This window comes from Pseudorca crassidens, chromosome 3 (genome assembly GCF_039906515.1).
Source record: "Pseudorca crassidens isolate mPseCra1 chromosome 3, mPseCra1.hap1, whole genome shotgun sequence".
NCBI classification, from domain to species: Eukaryota; Metazoa; Chordata; class Mammalia; order Artiodactyla; family Delphinidae; genus Pseudorca; species Pseudorca crassidens.
In genome coordinates, this window is record NC_090298.1 from 110,912,418 (window position 1) to 110,931,531 (window position 19,114).

Here is a 19,114-nt window from a genome sequence, read left to right on the forward strand (position 1 = left end):
TAAGGACATCCAAGATAGTGGGAGGACACGCAAGCTAACAAGAAGTTGTAACAGAGGGAGGATGCTGCTCCTGCTAGAAGTTCTGATGGCACCTTGGGGCTTGTGCCGGAAATCCCCTGGGCCCTATAGGTTTATGTCAGTTAAAGCGTGAACCTAGAAATCCTTGGTGATGAGCTCCTGGACAGGTCGTCTTTTCCAGCCCACAGCACACCCCTCAAGCTTTCTGGGGTGGTGATGAAGAAGGAGGTCCCTTCAAGGCCATCCCTGGGTGAGGGTGGTAGAAATTAGAAAGAAAACATAGCACAGTGGCTAAGAGTTTGGGCTTTCAGTGTGGACAAGGCCTTACCTGGATGATCTGTCCCTACACCTCTTGGATGTCTCTCCCCTTCTGCACTCTGCTCCAACAACCCCAGTCCCCTTTTTGATCCCCAAAAGTGCCAGGAGACCTCTCACAACAGGGTCTTTGCATCCACTATTTATTCCGCTGGGATGCTCGTGCCCTGGATATTCAAATGCCTCCCTCCCTGACCTCCCAGCCTCCTTCAGGCCTTTGCTCAAAAGTCACTTCTCATGTTAGATGTTCTCACTAACTTCTTTCCCTGTCTTCCTCTTCTCTGGCACTTGTCACCACCTAAGACACCTCATCTCCTGTTTACTGTCTCCCCCATAAGTCTGTATGCTCCACGAGGGCAGGAGCCCTGTCTGTTTGGGCAGTGCTCTATCCCCAGTGCCCAGAGTAGACCCGACTCATAGGAAGTGTATGTTCTTTGGATGAATGGATGAAAGGGTTCAAGCAGGAGAGCACGTGGTCAGAGTTACAACCCTCTTGGAGGGTTCACTCTTAAAGCCACATGGAAGGTGGGTTTGAAGAAATATCTGACCAGGAGCTGGGAGAACAACTAGGGGGCCTGTGAAGAGTCAGAGGGACAGGGGCTGGACCAGGAAGACTGATGGATACCCATGTAGGAGGGATGTAGTAAGACCAGCCTGGAAAGTGCCACCTGGACTTGGCATTTACAAGGATACGGTGTTCTTAATGGGGACGAGAGCCAGGTGCAGGCCTTGGTGGGCAGAGCGCCAGGGAGCTGGGAAAGTGGAGGCAGCCAGCGCAGGCAAGGCTTCAGGTGCCTGGGAGACAAGGAGGGGAGAGGTGAAATGGTACCTTGAGGGATGCTGGCACGAAGCCAGCTCTTTAGGCTGTAGGGTGAAAGAGTGTGAGCCTGTCAGTGGACACAGAGAAGGAGGGGCTGGAATAAGAGGGAGTGCGTGCTGGGAAACAACAGGGAACATTGTGGGGGGCCTCGGAGACTGCAACCTGCTTCCATAACTGAAATCAGTGCAGTGGGAGACTTTCTCAGCTCAGTAACTTATTAGCAATTTTTAATTACTGGAATGTATTTAGAGTGTGGTGGTTCTGTGAAGCACACCACACGTGCTGAACTGACAGCACTCTTGTGTACTTGCAGGGTGCTCATGTCAGGACACTGTCTTGCATAAAACCTAGAGGAAATACCCAGAGGGGACACATGTTTAAGTCATGTTTCTTGATCCTGGAAGCAGATACTATAAATGGGATGACTGCGACCCGAGGGCCACTGTGCTGGAAGGCTCTTGGTGATGGACTGATGCCGGCAGAACCTATGGAGGAGGCTGCAAGAAGGAGACGGTCCGTGAAGACTCCCATTGGTCCTTGAGATCTTGGGGTGTCTCTGGCTACAGCAGCCCCACACAGTGGCCCAGACAGTGGGGGTACTGGGGACTAGACCCCGACCTTCTTTTGGCTGTTAATTCCATGATGTCAGGCCTGGCATCCTGATCATACTGGTATCCTCAGGTCCTGCACAGCCTTGGCACCCAGTGGACATTCAACAATGTCTATCTCTTCAGCAAGTGGTGTTGGGAAGGCTGGACAGCTGCTTGTAAATCAATGAAGCTAGAACACACCCTCACATCATATATAAAAATAAACTCAAAATGGCTTAAAGACTGAAATATAAGACATGACACCATAAAGCTCCTAGAAGAGAACACAGGCAAAACATTCTCTGACATAAACTGCATCAATGTTTTCTTTGGTCAGTCTCCCAAGGCAATAGAAATAAAAACAAAAATAAACAAATGGGACCTAATCAAACTTATAAGCTTTTGCACAGCAAAGGAAACCATAAACAAAATGAAAAGACAACCTATGGACTGGGAGGAAATATTTGCAAATGATGCGACCGACAAGGGTTTAATTTCCAAAGTATACAAACAGCTCCTACAATTCAATAATGAAAAAACAAACAACCCAATTGAAAAATGGGCAGAAGACCTAAATAGTCATTTCTCCAAAAAAGACATATAGATATTCAATAGGCACATTAAAAGATGCTCATCATCTCTAATTATTAGAGAAATGCAAATCAAAACTACAGTGAGGTACCACCTCACACAAGTCAGAATGGCCGTCATTAAAAAGCCTACAAATAACAAATGCTGGAGAGGGTGTGGAGAAAAGGGAACCCTCCTGCACTGTTGGTGGGAATGTAAATTGGTGTAGCCACTATGGAGAACAGTACGGAGGTTCCTCAAAAACTGAAAATAGAATTGTCATATGATCCAGCAATCCCATTCCTGGGCATGTATCCAGGCAAAACTATAATTCAAAAAGATACATGCACCCCTATGTTCATAGCAGCACTATTTACAATAGCCAAGACATGGAAACAACCTAAATGTCCATTGACAGGTGAATGTATAAAGAAGATGTGGTACATATCTACAATGGAATACTACTCAGCCATAAAAAGGAATGAAATAATGCCATTTGCAGCAACATGGATGCAACTAGAGATCATCATACTAAGTGAAGTAAGTCAGAAAGAGAAAGACAAATACCATATTTCACTTATATGTGGAATCTAAAATACTACACAAATGAGTATCTATGAAACAGAAACAGATCCACAAATATAGAGAACAGACTTGTGGTTGCAAAGGGGCCTGGGGGTAGGGGAGGGAAGGACTGGGAGTTTGGATTAGCAGATGCAAACTAGTATATACATGATGGATGAACAACAAGGTCCTACTGTATAGCACTGGGAACTATATTAAATATCCTCTGATAAACCATAATGGAAAAGAATATGAAAAAGAATATACAGATGTATAACTGAGTCACTTTGCTGTACACATAACATTGTAAATCAACTAAACTTCAATAAAATTAAAAAAAAAAACACCAATATCTCTGAAGAGAGACAGCTTGGTGGCAAATGGCCACATCCCCCTGTGTGGAGCTCAAAGTGAAGGACAGGAAGGGTACAGAGAGATTCCTTTGCGAGGGCTGGGGAAGCAGCAGCGGCCTTTGGACAGAATGCAGGTGGGACCAGGAGTTGAAGGGCAATTGGAAGAAACTGGAAACAGGTAGGGGGGCTGGAGAGAAAGTAGAGGCCAATGCCCAGAGGCCAGAGCAAGCTAACAGTGGGCATGCCCCAGAGGCTCTGAGGCTTCGTCTCCAGCCTCCTCTGGCAGCTCTGGGAGATGCTGAGTTTCCCACTCCTTCCTTAGGGGAGAGGAAGTGGTCTGGCGCTCTGGTGTGCAGAGGCCCTGTGGGTTCGGGGTGACTGAGCCAGCTCTCCCAGAGAAGCTCCCAGTTGGGCCTCTTGCTGACCTGCATAGCAGGGAGGCCCAGCCCAGCAGCAGAGGCCTTTCCCACTGACCATGGCTCCTGAGTCCTCCCTCCACAAATTCTCCTGGGGGCAAAGGATAAAGCAGTCGCATCTGCTGTGAACATGACTTGCTGGGACCGAATTAAAAAGAGCCCTGAAGCTGGGGGTGATTATGAAGGGTGGGCTGTAGCGACAGAGCCTGTGGAACTTGGGGCAGGTACTCGTCCTCTCCGGGCCTCCGGGTTCCCATCTGGGAAACGGGAAAGCTGGACTATCTTATCTGACACTCAGTCAGCTTGAGTTCAAATTACCTAGGTTGGCACACAGGCCTCACTCTTACCCACTTGTCTGCATTCACTTGTAGTCTCCGTCACCATCCCCCACCCACCGCCCCCCCGCACCCAGGACCTGCATCTGAATCACCTGCTCTGTCCCGTCCGCACCCTAGGATGCCCTCACTCACCTTTCAAGATTCACCTCAAATGTCTCTTCTCCAGCTCCCTCCCCAGACATTCCCCTTCTCATCCTCTGGTGGACCAATCCCTCCCTCAGGCTCAACTGACAGTTCCTGAGGGCCTTTCAGGCATTCCAGAAACTTCCTCTAGACCTGGAATCAAGAGCTCTTGGTTCTTCTCTTCCATCTCTACTAGCTCACGGGGTGAACTTGGATGACTCACTGCATCTCTTTTCAAAAAGCAAGGCCGACTTATAGGGCAGGAATAGAGATGCAGGTGTAGAGAACAGGTATGTGGACACGGGGTGGGTGGGGAAGGGGAGGGGAGGGCGGGATGAACTGGGAGATTAGGTTTGACATAAATACACTACCATGTGTAAAATAGAAAGCTACTGAGAACCTGCTGTATAGCTCAGGGAGCTCAGCCCGGCGCTCTGGGATGACCTAGATGGGGGGTAAAGTGGGCGAGGGAGGTCGAAGAGGGAGGGGATGTAGGTGTGCATATAGCTGGTTTACTTCCTTGTACAGCAGAAACTAACACAACATTGTAAAACGGTTTTACTCTAATTAAAAAAAAAAAAACCAAGGTAGTTGGAGAAGCTGATAGAAGTTTGATCATTTGGAGGTCAAATTCCAGTCATTCGTTAAATACACGTGGAGGACAAATGTTCTTCTCTCCCCTTGTTCACAGAACATCCACACGCCTGACCTCTAAGCCCATATCCAGCGTGGTCACATGCGGGCAGGGTTCTTACAGCCTCCTGCGTCTGCCTCTCGACCGTGCCCTGATGTCTGCAATGACAACACCGTCCTCTGGAGTGCTGTGATACTGCTTAGAGAAGAGCGCTCATGATGTGACTGGCACTGCTCATTTTACGCTCACGACACCATGAGGTAGGCGCTATCATCATTCCCATCTTACAGACGCAGTGAGTGAGACAGAGCTTATGTGTCTTCTCCAAGGCGGTGTGGAACGGCCCCACGGCTGACCTAAAGCCGGTGCCTTTGGTCCTGTGCCACCTGCTCCCTCAGCATGGGCCTCTCCGCAGGCCCCAGCACCTTCCTGCTGTAGGGACCGCTCCAGCAGCGTGAAGCCAAATCCCCTAGGATGCCTGCCACCACCAACACGGCCCTGCGCCCGCTGCTCCCACACCGTGGGACGCTGAGTCTCTGGGGCTGGGCCGATACAGCTGGGAATGTGAGTAGCTCTCCCTGGCAGGGCAGAGGAGACTTGTCGAAGTGTGGGAATGCCCTGGAGGCATGGGACTCAATTTATGTTTCTAAAGCAGTAAGATGTGAAGTAACAACAACAACTAAATACCCAAAAGAAGTCTTTGGCAGCAAGATCTATCTGCTCTGCTAACTTGTAACAGATGTTTGGGTTTTTATTCCTGTGTTTAGTAACACTTAAGAAGAAAAGGTTTATTAGTGAGCCTATAGCATGTTTAATTTTTAAAATAAAAAGCGGCAACTATTTTCTCTGATTTCATAAGCCTGGGAACTCCCCTCAGAGGCACCAAAGCGTACCTACAAATTCCATGCAGGATAAGGAAGCTTAATGGTCTGTTTAGAACTGAAACCCTAACAGGCTTCTTTCTTCCATAATTTCATGGTTTGTTGGGAAAACTGCCCAACAATGACACTATCATCTGGGATAATACAAGCCAGGAGTGGTGAGTGATAGCTGAGTGGCAAGCCTGTCTTCTCCAACAGTATAGGAGATAAAGCGTGAATTCAGAACTGAGTCAGAAAAATCATTTTAAAAGTGCCAGCTAGTATACAAATAGGAATGCCATGTCACAAGATAACTTTTAAGACACAAACTCTAGAAGAAGTTAAAGGTACAGAGAAATCCACCTACTATCTTGGTGTTCACTGGTGATATTTGGTACCGAGGACAAATGTGGCTCTAATTTTGCCCCAAGGAGAAGGAGAGACAGTATCCCACCTCCCTTGTCCCCCTGACTTTCAGCGAGTGAGACCCTGCTTGGGAAGTCAGGACTGCTGGTATGGAAGCTGCCAACACCTGCTGAAGCAAGGCTGCTGAGTTCAGTTTTGATTTTCTCACCAGCAAATGATCCCTAAATGATGTTGTATTTCATTCTGTATTCACACAGTATTCCATTGCCATGGCAACGGGAATGTGATACCACAAATTTTCTTGTACATGGGCTTCGAATGCTGCGTCTCCTCCCTGGCAGAGGGGTTAGTGTCATGTCCCCAGGCGGTACCCCTGAGAACACCCTCCGCACCCCAGTGAGGGCTCAGGGGCTCTGGTGGCAGAGTGAGTGCTCTGAACTGCGGTGGCCTCGCCTAGGAACCCACAACCACGTCCCCATCCCCCTTGCTCTAGGCGCTCCAACTCCATAAGGACGGTCCTAATATAGAGACTTCTGGGGGCAGAGAAAGCCCCAGAGAGTAAAGTCATAACTTCTCTTTGTAAAGCTGGAAGGAAAAGACAGTGAAACATCATGATTTTAGAATTTTTGTTTGCATGGGAAAAAGGTGTTTTTAAGTTTCCTGGATCAACAACTCCCTGGAAATTTGGGATCATCAATGGAGCTCAAGATGGCATTAAATACTCTGCTGCCATCTTGGGGTGAGGACTGAAGGAAGCTGTCCTTTATACCCACCAGGTTTTTTCCCAAGAATCTCATCCTGCCTGCCCCCCAGCCCTCTGTCAATCCATTACGCCCCGCTCCCCGTTGGAGCCATGGTTCTGGCGAAGGTGAAGAAGTGCGCTCCCAAAGCACCCTCCTAGGCCTGGCTGCCTCCGTGCCCTCCAAGGCCCTGGGACCAGTGAACAGATCTCTACTGCTTGCTGGGCATTCCCTATGGAAATGCTAGAGAAGGAGAGGCTGGCTGGCCTCCTGCCTAGGAACTGGAGCTGATGCTGAACCAGAGGCAGTGAAGGCTTCTCCATGGGGTCCAGACCCATGGGGCCAGGGCTGCAGACGGGAGAGCCCTAGCCCCAGGTGGGCATCTCCAGGATAGCCTGAGGGCCTGACTCTCAGCACGTTCCTCTCCCACTCTCCATCTACCAGCAAGCCATCCGGGCCAAAGACCTGCTTGTCAGAGCCCTTGTTCCTGCCTCTGCATTCCCCTCACAGCTTGTGCACCTCTCTGCTCCAGGCCTGAGGCCACACTGAATTAGATAAATGATGACAACAGGTGTCATTAATACCCGACACGTGTAACACACCCGGCCCACGCTAAGTGGTCTCTGTGCTGCATCTCCTTTACTTTTCTCCACGGAGCAGGTGGGAACTGCCAACAGCCCCTTTTTACAGCTGAGGAAAAGGCCCAGAGAGGCGGAGTCATGCACCCAAGGTCACAGAACTGGGCTGCAACCCCAGGTCCCTCTGGGACTTTGTAGGTACCCCTTTCCACCGAAAAGGGATCTTTTGCAGAGCAGCTCTGTCTGCCACTCAAGTGGGTGGGAATTCACAAAATCGGTGAAAAACCCAACGAATCAGAAGGATTTGGTGAATAAATTCAATCAGCACGAAGCAGAGGCAAGACCTAATCTGCCTGCCCCTCCCGCACGCTCTCCAGCTCTCCCCCAGCATCCCTCACCATGGCAGGTTTTGTGGTGGGTGATTTTCCCTCACGGGACATAAGAAATGCTGTTTGAATAACCGATGGTGAGGGAGGCTATGCACACTCTGATGCAGAAATAAAAACCTTTAGAAAGATGCAAGTTGGGGGATACTGGAAACCGGAGAATGGAACATCAGTCTATAAAATTCAACATGGCCAATAAGGCTGGATGGAGAAAGTGGTCAAGTGTTTTAGTGCTCACGGCTGCTGAGGCATCGGCAGACCTGGGCTGGGCAGGGCTTCCAGGCCTTGGACATATTTCCTGGGCTCATTTTGTCTTGATTCCACATTGGGCCTCACGATTTCTAAAGCACGTCAGCATTCATGTCATAAGCATGGCCATGAAAGGGTCCAAGACTTCCCATCACAAGATAAACTCAGCTTTCTGGAGACCCGCCTGCTCCAGGACCCCACTGCCAGGGCCCGTGGACGAGGTGGGAAAGCTGCCCTTTCTCAGGGTGCAGAAGGCCCACAGACCTGGACTCCTCCACTGTGAATCCTCCTGCCACATGGTCCTGGCGCCTGTGCAAGTGAGACCACAGCTCTGCCCTTCCCTCTGGGCACCCAGGCTCCCAGCTGTGACCACACAGAAGCCCTTTTCTGTCAGTGTCACCAGCACTCTGCAGCGGGGCTCCATCCAGGCTTTCTCCTCCCCTCCCGGCCCTGCCCCACAGCACGTCTCGGACCTCATGCAGCTGGGCTCCCCACCTCCAGCGTCCCCTGGCTCGGGCCAGTGGGCCTGTTCCCACCTGCCCAAGTGCTGCTTCTCCCGTCTCACATCGTCTGATTTATTCACGTGCGGCCATTTGGGTTCAGCATCACCAATATTCCTACAGGCTGTGGCATGCACCATTCATTGGGGCCACGTGAACACGGGAATTTGCGGTCTAGCTCTCATATGCTTGAGCGTCTGTGAGTTGTTGACGTCTTGGTGCAAGGCCCTGAGCCACGTGCTGAGACTATATTCGTGCCCCAAGAGCCACGGGCTCTGCCCTTGAGGCTCTTACCATCCACTGGGAGCTGGCACTGCCCCTCTCACTCAAGCCCAGCAGAGGGCATGAACCCTTTGGCCCCAACTCCACGGACACCTTCTTGCAGGGCCTTCCTCATCTTACTCAGAGGTGTTCTGGACAGGCCAGGTGACCGCTCTAGGCCAGAGCTGGAGTGCCCACCATACTGGGAACCACTGGACCGCGGGGTCCATCCGGCCACATTCTACACACAGCATGGTCTCCTGATTCACGAGACACTGTCCGGAGGGGCCAACGTGCTCTCTGCCGCCACCTGGCAGGGCCCACCCTACGCAAGAGACCTGGGCAGTGCCTACCCTGTGCAAGAGACCTGGGCGGTGCCTTTCAGCCTGGTTCCTACTGGACACATGCTCTGCACCAGCCCAGGGCTTAGTGGGCCTCCCTGGCTTCTGGTCTCCCAGGGCCTTCCTCTAAGGGCAAGGGCCTCTGGAGGTGGACACAAATGAACACGCATCTCTGAAATAATGCTGCTGCTATGTTGTTAAGACTCTTTCCTCTTTCTCTTTTTTTAAAAACACATTTAACCTGTAAGACGCAGCACCCAGGTCATTTGTCAGAAAGGCATTAGCAAATCCATGACACAACCTACGAGCATAGAAGCAGGGAGCCGTCTTCCTACCTTTAAGGAAACAGTCCTTGCTGTGGACGATGACAATCTTCTTCCCCAGCAGGCAAGCAGCACGGTGGAGCTCACAGTGGTTTTCGTAAACCCTCCCGTCGGAGCCACACACGGGCACGTAGCTGGGACTGCAGGCCTCCAGGCACCGGCACTCGGGCTCCCCCGTCTCCCTGCTGAGCGCGCACCTGCTCCCGTGGCTGCAGAACTTCTTCCTGCAGGAGGCCGGCAGCCCACGGTGGCCGGAAAGCCCTGCCGGCACACAAACACAGAAGGTCAGCCGTGAGCACGCGGGGGTGTGTGGCTCTTTCAGGCTGTGGTGAGCAGAGGCTGTGAAGCTCAGGCCTGGGGGCTCGGGCGCCCCATGGAGCCCCTGCCCCTCTGGCGGGGGTGCTACAAGCAGTGCCCTGCTGTGTAGAACCCAGGTTTTTTGGCTGGCTCTCGCCAAACATCTCAGACACAACCCCTGCCCATCCTGGAAGGGAGGAGTAAACAGAGGGCCACACGGAGCTGGCAAAGTACCGATGGACCCTGCTGACTGAGCGGAGGAGGGCTTTCCAAGGGACAGAGGGCTTGAGCCAAGGCTCCCGTAACCACAGTGCAGGGAGCACTTGCCTGTCTCTGGGAGGAGACGGTGTGGGGTGGGGGGATAAGGGTAGCAAGGCGTGGTTCTGCCTTATAGACTCAGACAGCCAAGCAGAGGCATTTTGGTCTGATATGTTAGGGACTGGGGAGCCGTGGTGGGGTCTAGGGAGTAAGGACAAAATGGTACTCTTCTTTTTTTTTTTTTTTTTTTTGCGGTACGCGGGCCTCTCACTGTTGGGGCCTCTCCCGTTGCGGAGCACAGGCTCCGGACACACAGGCTCAGCGGCCATAGCTCCTGGGCCCAACTGCTCCGCGGCATGCGGGATCCTCCCGGACCGGGGCACGAACCCGTGTCCCCTGCATCGGCAGGCGGACTCTCAACCACTGCGCCACCAGGGAAGCCCGAAAATGGTACTCTTAAGTTTCAGGATCGGGGGGCAGCCAAGGCAGGGAGGCCAAAAGTTGACCTATTCCTCTGAGGAGAATACAGTTCTCTAGGACACAACAGCAGTGGTGGCACCAGCAGCCTTTGTCCACTGCTCAGTCCTTTCTAGCAAAATCCTGCAGCCTGCAGCCACGGGCAAGAAGGCTGAGACCATGGAAACAGCAGCTGCTGTGTTCCTTCGGGTCTCACACTTGCCATGTTGTCGTGTGTCTCCTGCACCCAACACATGCCCATAGTGAGCTCAGGCCGTGGTGTCTAGAGCTCACACAGCAAAGCAGCAGGACAGCTGGTAGAGTGGCTTATTGCTGAAAAGGTACACTTACATGGAGGGCCAAATAAGCAACTACCACCAACGTGACTCTCCTCCGAAGAGTCCAGAAAACTGGATGATTGCCACGTGGCATTAATGGCAACAGACAGCAACTTGAGAATTATAAAGGGCTATCAAGACGCAAATAATTAAAACATGAATGCAGATTTTATGGCCACAGAGGTTTTTGCTTTCAAGTTTTAATTAAATCTTCTTCAAAATATTGGCAAGACAGAATGGCCTGGGCCGTCAAGACTGAACTTTCAGCCTCAAGTCCTACCCCATGGGATGAACATGCCTAAGGAAAAAAAAAAAACCTTGTTTTTGGTTGAGTCTGTTTTTCATCATTATAGATTTGAAAAGAAAAAGTCAGTTATCGGTAGATTAACTGCTTGATTCAATAACTCATTTAAATTCCTCCAGCCTTGGCAAGCTGAGAAATATTGACTTTTTCTTGAATCATAATAAACTAGAAGGTCAAAATATCTCTGAGCAGCATAAAAGTGCAGAGTGTAAGTGGGCGTGGGAATCTCCTTTGTCCACCTGGCTAACTGTTGGCGCGTCACCGCGAAGGTTAGGTGGCATTCACCGGCCCCAGCGTGCACCCTCCTGTCAAGGCTGACAGGCGGCGGGGAGCCAAGGCACTCGGCAGTGGGAGGCTCTGGGCCGGAGGCCCTTCACCCAGGGTGCTTATGGCTGCTTTGCCACGGAGTGTGTTTGATTAGTATGATTCTCCTGGGTTACTGGAAAATGGGTTATCCTGGAGAGCACCAGAGGCTATTGGAAGAAACTAACCAGCTCTAAAAATATCAGCCTTTGTTTCTTTCCCACAAAGTACTGCCACTGTATCACTATTTTAATAAGCTGCCCTGTGGGATGAGAAGGATACCCACTAGCCACCCCATTTTGAAGAAACAAAGCCCAACCTTCCGAGCCTCTGGTCTTTCAGTTCCTGCTTTGGTGCTTTTGCCCCGGCTGTGCTACCTGCCCACACTGGGCTCTCTCTGGTATATCAGCTTCAATGCACCCTTGGGGTCCACTTCCTCCACCAGGTGCCTGCTGCCACCTCCAGTCCGAGGGCCCCTCTCTGAACCCCCTGACCCTGAGAGGGTCTGCCCCACTCTCTGGCCTCAGGACGCCCCACGGGTACAGGGCCTTTGTTTTCTTGAGTCTGCCCCTCACTCAGAATTTAAGAAACACAATAGTTTTCAAAGCTGTTCTCCCTAACTGTTTCGGTGCTTAACCCCCAGGCTAGAAGCTGGGATGGGAAGGTGGAAAGGGCCCCCGCATGTAGTGACTGTTCAGGGGTGTGCCTCCCTTGCCACCTCCACGTGGGGAGCTGGAGGGATGGAGGCATGAAGGGGAGGCAACTGTCCGTAGAGGTGGGCCTCCTCTGGGGTAAAGGGGACTAGAAACAGGAGTGGCAGTGCAGCGAGGCCCTTCAGAGACCACCTAATCCAGGGCAGGCATCAAAGGAAGGCCAGTGAGCTGTGGACGGGGGTGGGGAGAATCCTCTCTACCTGATCCTATCCCCTCTGAGATGCGCACGTGCCCAGGCTGCACCCAACACCTCTGAGGACCAGCGCTGCACGTGGCGCTTCCGACGTCCAGGTTTGATCATCCTGCAGGTGTGGCTCCGAGCGCCTCCCCCACACTGTGCTCTGAGGGGTCAGTGTTAAGAAAACAGTTGTGCCAACCTGTGCTCATCGAAGTGGCCAAGAACACTCAGGTTCTCTCTGACATGGAAATGGGCTGTTGGCAAATATTTGATTCCTAATTATTTGCAATTAAGACAAAAGTACCTTGAAAGCCCTGCACCTGCCCTTCCCAGTCTGTGGCCAGTAGGCCCCCTGAACAAGCGGAGAATGCCGTGCATGGGGGCGGCCTGGGGTCCCGACCCCGGCCTCCGAGACGCCGGCCAAGCATGTTTCATTAAATGAGGCCCTTGTCACCACTTCCTCCTTGTTATGAAAACAGAATGAATTCCCCCCTCCTACCAGGACGATGATAAAACAGTAATGGGAAAGGTAACCAAGTGAGACTGCCAGCAACTGCCTACAGTATTTATGAGGACGACCATGATGCCTGAAAAAGATATAATGTGCTTAATTTATAGTCATAAAGAAAGTCATTTACCCGGGTTAGAAACTGATCATCTCACCAAATAAGCTGCTTTTCAACACTAATTAAATGTACCTGACATGGTCAGACATGGGAATTGTTACATGAAAGTGATGGTGGCAGAAGAAACAAGTCCATTTGTACCAGTCGGTGCTAAAGCCTCCCTCTGCAATTCAAATAAGGATTCTGGATTTGACCGCCACAGACCAGGGATCTGCAGGTGGTGGAGGTTAGCCGTGGGGGAGTCAAGCCCGCCCGACCCCAGGGGAGGGATCAGAGGGAGAAGCCTTCCTCCTTCACCCAGAGCAGGAAGCCTCCTTCCTTGGTTTCTCACCTCTGACCACAGCACAGAGCACAGACAGTTCAGTTATTTTGCCCCCAAACTCTGACTCAGTCTCTGAAACTGGTTCTTCACAGAGTAAACCAGTGAGCTCTCCCCTCTCAGGGATCATGTCCTGAGTGGCACACAAGGGGAAACCCCTTCGAGTTCCTCTTTGGGATGCTAATTCCACTTCGGGCATGTTTGCCCAGGGCAGCATTTCACCTGAGAACTTGTCCTTGCCTACTGAGGGGAGCCCCTCCCCTTTCCCAGCCTGCGGAGGTCATTCTAGGTCTCTGTGGGCGGTGCTGCCTAGGCCCCCTCCGGCCGGCCTCAGTGTCCCAGCAAAGGGCTGGGGCTGAGACGCCCACTACCTCGCCCCACCCCTCCACAAAGCCACAGTGAGGCGATGGCTTGGCTCTACGGTGGCTGCACACTCTGCAGGGCCCAAGGCCAAGAAGAGTGGGACGTGGACGCAGAAGACGAGAGGCGACAGGTGCAGCCCCGAGTACCGGCCGCCCTGCACGCTGATGGCCTCAATGCTGCCTGCCGTGAACCCCTGTCTGGCATCGCAGTGGCCTCCGGCTGCTGCAGACAGAAGGTGTTTGTCCAGGAATGAGGGGCCCACCTGTCAGCAGACATAGCCCCTTACACACAGATTATAGGCTTTATTCTCTGTGCATTGATATGGGTCCGCCGGGGAGCTGCAGCCCATATCCCGTGTCATGGTCAGGTTCTTTAAAGACCTAGAGCGAAGAGTGGTGTGTGTACAGAGGTGTAGCTGTGTGGGCTGTATCAGGCAGGGGCTGAAGGCGATGATCCCAGTACGTGTCCCTACCTCATAGCCCCAGACATGCCCAAGGGGGTCTGGAGACAGAGCGTCTGGTAAACTTTGACTCTGTTTAGCAGAGACCAGACAAGTGCCTTGGAAGTGGCTGCAGAATTTGGGTTTATGCGAGAGCCAGGCAGAGACCCAGGTCTGCAGCCAGTGCAGTTTCTACACACCAGATGCGGTGGGTGGTAACAACGGGGTGCTTCGGGAGTGCCTGCCGGCCAGCCCTCCAACCACCTATTCATCCAACAAATACTTACGGAGCACCTCCCATGGGCCAGACCCTATTCTAGGTGCTGGGGACACAAGGCAGACTGGGACACTGTCCTCAGGGCACTGACAGTACAGTGCAGGAAGACACACGAGAGCGTGAACAGGCAAACACACACACAAGACAAATGTGGGTTGGGGAAAAGGCCAGGAAGGAGCTAAGTAGGGCGCTGTGGTGGGCCGACTTTCATCTGAGGTCAGGGAAACCTTCTTTTTTTGGGGGGGGGGGCTTTCATTTTACTTTATTTATTTATTTATATTTCTTAACATCTTTACTGGAGTATAATTGCTTTACAATGGTGTGTTAGTTTCTGCTTTATAACAAAGTGAATCAGTTATAAATACACATATATCCCCATATCCCCTCCCCCTGCGTCTCCCTCCCACCCTCCCTATCCCACCCCTCTAGGCGGTCACAAAGCACAGAGCTGATCTCCCTGTGCTATGCAGCTGCTTCCCACTAGCTATCTATTTTACATTTGGTAGTGTATATATGTCCATGCTACTCTCTCACTTCGTCCCAGCTTCCCCTTCCCCCTCCCCATGTCCTCAGGTCCATTCTCTATGTCTGCATCTTTATTCCTCTCCTGACCCTAGGTTCTTCAGAACCATTTTTTTTTTTTTTAGATTCCATATATATGTGTTAACATACGGTATTTTTTTCTCTTTCTGACTTCACTCTGTATGACAGTCTCTAGGTCCATCCACCTCACTACAAATAACTCAATTTCATTTTTTTTCATGGCTGAGTAATATTCCATTGTATATATATACCACATCTTCTTTATCCATTCATCTGTCGATGGACACTTAGGTTGCTTCCATGTCCTGGCTATTGTAAATAGAGCTGCAATGAACATTGCGGTACATGACTTTTTTGAATTATGGTTTTCTCTGGGTATATGCACAGTAGTGGGATTGCTGGGTTGTATGGTAGTTCTATTTTTAGTTTTTTAAGGAACCTCCACACTGTTTTCCATAGTGGCTGTATCAATTTACATTCCCACCAGCAGTGCAAAAGTGTTCCCTTTTCTCCACACCCTCTCCAGCATCTATTGTTTGTAGATTTTTTGATGATGGCCATCCTGACTGGTGTGAGGTGATAGCTCATTGTAGTTTTGATTTGCATTTCTCTAATGGTTAGTGATGTTGAGCATCCTTTCATGTGTTTGTTGGCAATCTGTATATCTTCTCTGGAGAAATGTCTATTTAGGTCTTCTGCCTTGAGAACGTGAGATTTGACCTGAGACCTGAAAGTCAGGAGGCAGAGCCCCAGGCCGGGGAGAGAACAGCAGCCTGGGGGCCCGGAGCCCTGTGTACAGAGCAAGGGGGCGGCACAGAGAGAGGCCTTGGATTGCTCCCAGGCAGACCTCACTGGGGCAGAACCAGTCTGTAGAGTCAAATTTGCCGCGTTGCCCAGCTGTACCCCCGGGGAAGTGGGGCAACTCTGGTTCCCTGGAAGCCTGCAGTCAGCTCTTGGGAACTGAATGTTGGAGGGAGGCCCCATCTCCTGGCGTTCAGCACTCCTAGCTCCACGCCTGGCTGAAAGGGTCCGTCCTCAAACACCCTCACAGGCCACAAGGCTCTTAGCACCTCACAGGCTGCTGGTGGGGACGAGAAAAGCTCTCCCGGTCTCTCAGCACTGGCCCCCTTGGTGGCAACCTCCATATTCTCTGGGTGACCTGAGTACTGCGGCTGCCCTGGGTCCACCTCTGCCCTGCAAAGTCTCATTCACGCTCAAGGGTTGGAAAGAGAATCTGCAATTCCGCCCAGGGAGATGTGCATTTCCAGTAGTACCCAGCCAGGGGGCTGTTGCTTAAAGTAACTCCTAGTTACGGAGTAAACGGTAAACTCCTGTTTACTGAGGCGTGCCAATGGCCAGGCACCATGCCTAACACTTACATGAGCTCATCTAATCCTCATTTCATCCTTGTAACAGCCCTGTGAAGTAGACACACAGGCCTCACTCTGAATGTATTTGTATGTGTGCCCATTTTACAGACTGGGAAATACGAGTCAAGCGGTGACATGCCTATGGTCAGACAGCAAGCAGGCTGTAGGTGGTACAGCCTAGATTTGAATGAGTCTCACCTCAAATCCCTCGGACTTGGGATAATCTGCTCAGTCAGGAATACGATCCCTGCCTCAAGGAACTCAGGCCAGGAGGGTTCAGATGTCCATAGTCTGAGCTTCTCCAACATCAGGACACATACAAATGTCCGCAGCCCTGGCCGGTAGGCTTTCTGCTGCTGATTATGCAGCTAGGAGGCCAGTTTAGCAAATTCTCTGAGGGCTGGAGGTTTACAGAGTCACAGGAGGAAGCGCTGCTTGGATCTTCGAACATCGAATCCCAAACCCACTCCTCAAGCACGGACACCGGGTCCGCGACCCCCTCCCTCCATTATGATGTCTTTCAGCTTCAGTGGCCCCCTGCTCCCCTCCTCTGGGCTTTTCCCCTGAAATTGTTCAGATGACTAGTGGGCAGACGTGATGTTCTCTCAGTGACCACACAGCACAGCCTACGCCGAGAGCACTGTGCGCTTCATGAAAATGGAAGTTTGACCAGCTCGGAAACACGTGACCAATTTTCCAGCTCCCAAAGCTTAACAGCACCATATGGTTACCCATCGCTGGAAGGTAACTTAACCTGTTCTGTGTATGGCTCACAGATACTAAATTAAGGTCTAACAAATTGGCTTCAAAACACACCACTAGGTCAAAGCCAGAAATGCCTGTCCCACGGACAGAGGAAGGAGGACCTTTAACCCTCAGCGGGCTCTCAGTTCTGCCTGAGGAGTTTGATTCTAACCAATTCTGCATCAAGCCAAAACACAGACTAGGGTGCTACACACTGTCCAAGGTCCCTGGGCAGGGCTTCTGAAGACAGTTATTTCCAGTCAGGGATGAAGAACATAAGTGCCAACGTATACTTTCCAAAAACTTGAAAACAGGACTCTGATGAGAATAAAAAATAAGCAAGTGTTAAAGATATATTCAACTCAGTAATGAGGGACCTGCAGGAGGGTGCAGCTGGTTCAAAGGAGAGTTGGAGGAGGTACACAGGCATTGGAGAGAGAAGGTGGGATGAGATAGCCAGGAGAGTCACACCGCCAGGTAATGACCTACAGGGCAAGAACACCATACTGTCTGGGGGTTATTTTTTCCACCAGAAAGAAATAGTTTGCATCTTTACTGGAAACAAATCTGTAAGTTAACATGTAACTGCACAGTCTGGGCCTTTAATTAACACAAAATAGTGAGTTGAACAAAAGTACAACTCTGTAGCATGGATCAGTATATCGTTTTTATACTGCTAAAACATGTTCCCATATGACACGGGGAGAACTTGCCACCCTCCCTTGTCCTTATTCCCAAGCGCTGGATAATTTTCCCAGTGCCACAAAGTGCCTACAGATGTCATCTGAGTCGGCTGCCAGGACTTGCACCCTTGCCTCCTACCTGGGGCAGCTCCTTCTTCTGGAGCCCCCAGCCTCACAAAAGACCCCAGAGGGAGGAAATGAGACCCCAAACCACTGAGCTCAGCTCTGCTGAACTCTCACGTGCTGAAAGGCACCTGGTGTGGGAGGGTGAGAACAAGCTGGAGCCGGTCGGGTGCGAGTGAACCCATCTTAGTGCTCACGTGAACCCTGAACCACATCTGGGTTTCAAGCAACCCGTGGTTAAACCTCACATTGACCCAGCCCTGGGCTCCTGGCCTTGTTAGCTGTGTGATTCCAGGCAAGTTCCCCACCCTCTTTTCCCTCTAATTTAAAAATGAGGATAACAATGGTTTGCCCTTTACAGGATTTTTTTTTTTTTTGAGGATTAAATGAGCTGATTCATGCGAAGGGCTTGGCACATAGTAAGTGCTCAATTCAGACATTTGGAATTACTGACAGGTTGAATAAATAAGACTGAAAAATAAAGCCATTTGGGTTTACTGATATAAGTGTATACAAGCGTGGGCTGGTTACAGTCTTCAGGAGGCCTGCCTTAATGAAAAGGGGAGCATACTTATATGGAAAGTATTGCCTGGTTTTAAAAGGCAGACTCACACACACACAAAAAAAAGGCAGACTCACAATAGCATGCTTCATAATATCTCGAAGAAATGCTTCCCTTGCGGTTTCCCTTACATTGGGAGTTTGCTTGACCCAAGTAAAGTCTGCCCAGCTTCTGAGGGAGTCTGAAATCACACATTCTCAGGGCACAGTGAACAGCACTGGCCTGAAGCCCAAACGCAGCAGGCTCCACTCCACACCTCAGGGTCCCTGCCAGGCGAGCCCAGAGCTCAGTTTCAAAGGTAGCCATGGCATGGGCCCTGGTCCTGTGAACGTTGCAGGCCCACTTACCTCACTCAGTCCTGGTGTATCTCTCCCCTCTGGGAGCCCTGTGCACTGTTATGCCATCTCTCCCTCTATATTGTATGATGACAGTAAACCTACCTGACTCACGATTTCTAAGAGCGTTCTCCCTGGGGCCTCCCACAGGCATACTCCACTTAAAACGGGCTCCCAGACTGCTGGCCTGGAGCTTTTTCTAGCTGTTTGCCAGCACTCAGCACTTCTCACCCCCTGTTCCTGTGGCTCCCCTGACAGAAGAGCAGGCCCTGGGGCAGGGCCTCCGCAGCCGGACTTCACAGTCACCCAGAGCTCCAGGGCGGGCATGCGGTAGTCCCTGTGGCTTCAGGGCAAAGATCAGGTTCTACTTCTGCTGTTCAGAGCTTGGCACAGGGCCTGGCACAGAGTGGGCTGCGGAAAACGCCAGGTGAAAGACAGAATCTGATTAGGACACTACAGAGACCCAAGACGGCTTGCTAGAGATCTGAGTAATCAGAAATCAATGGTTCCAAAGAGACAGACATGGCGACACCATGAG

The 19,114-nt window shown here is 51.2% G+C and overlaps 1 protein-coding gene across 2 annotated transcripts in view; it reads right to left on the reverse strand.

The window, feature by feature from the left end:
- FSTL4 (follistatin like 4) overlaps positions 1 to 19,114 on the reverse strand; it is a 450,257-nt gene that overhangs the window by 238,567 nt on the left and 192,576 nt on the right. For both annotated transcript variants that reach the window (XM_067731745.1, XM_067731746.1), the window contains one exon: positions 9,358 to 9,606. In XM_067731745.1, the coding sequence (XP_067587846.1) occupies positions 9,358 to 9,606 (249 nt within the window). The remainder of the gene's footprint in view (positions 1 to 9,357; positions 9,607 to 19,114) is intronic.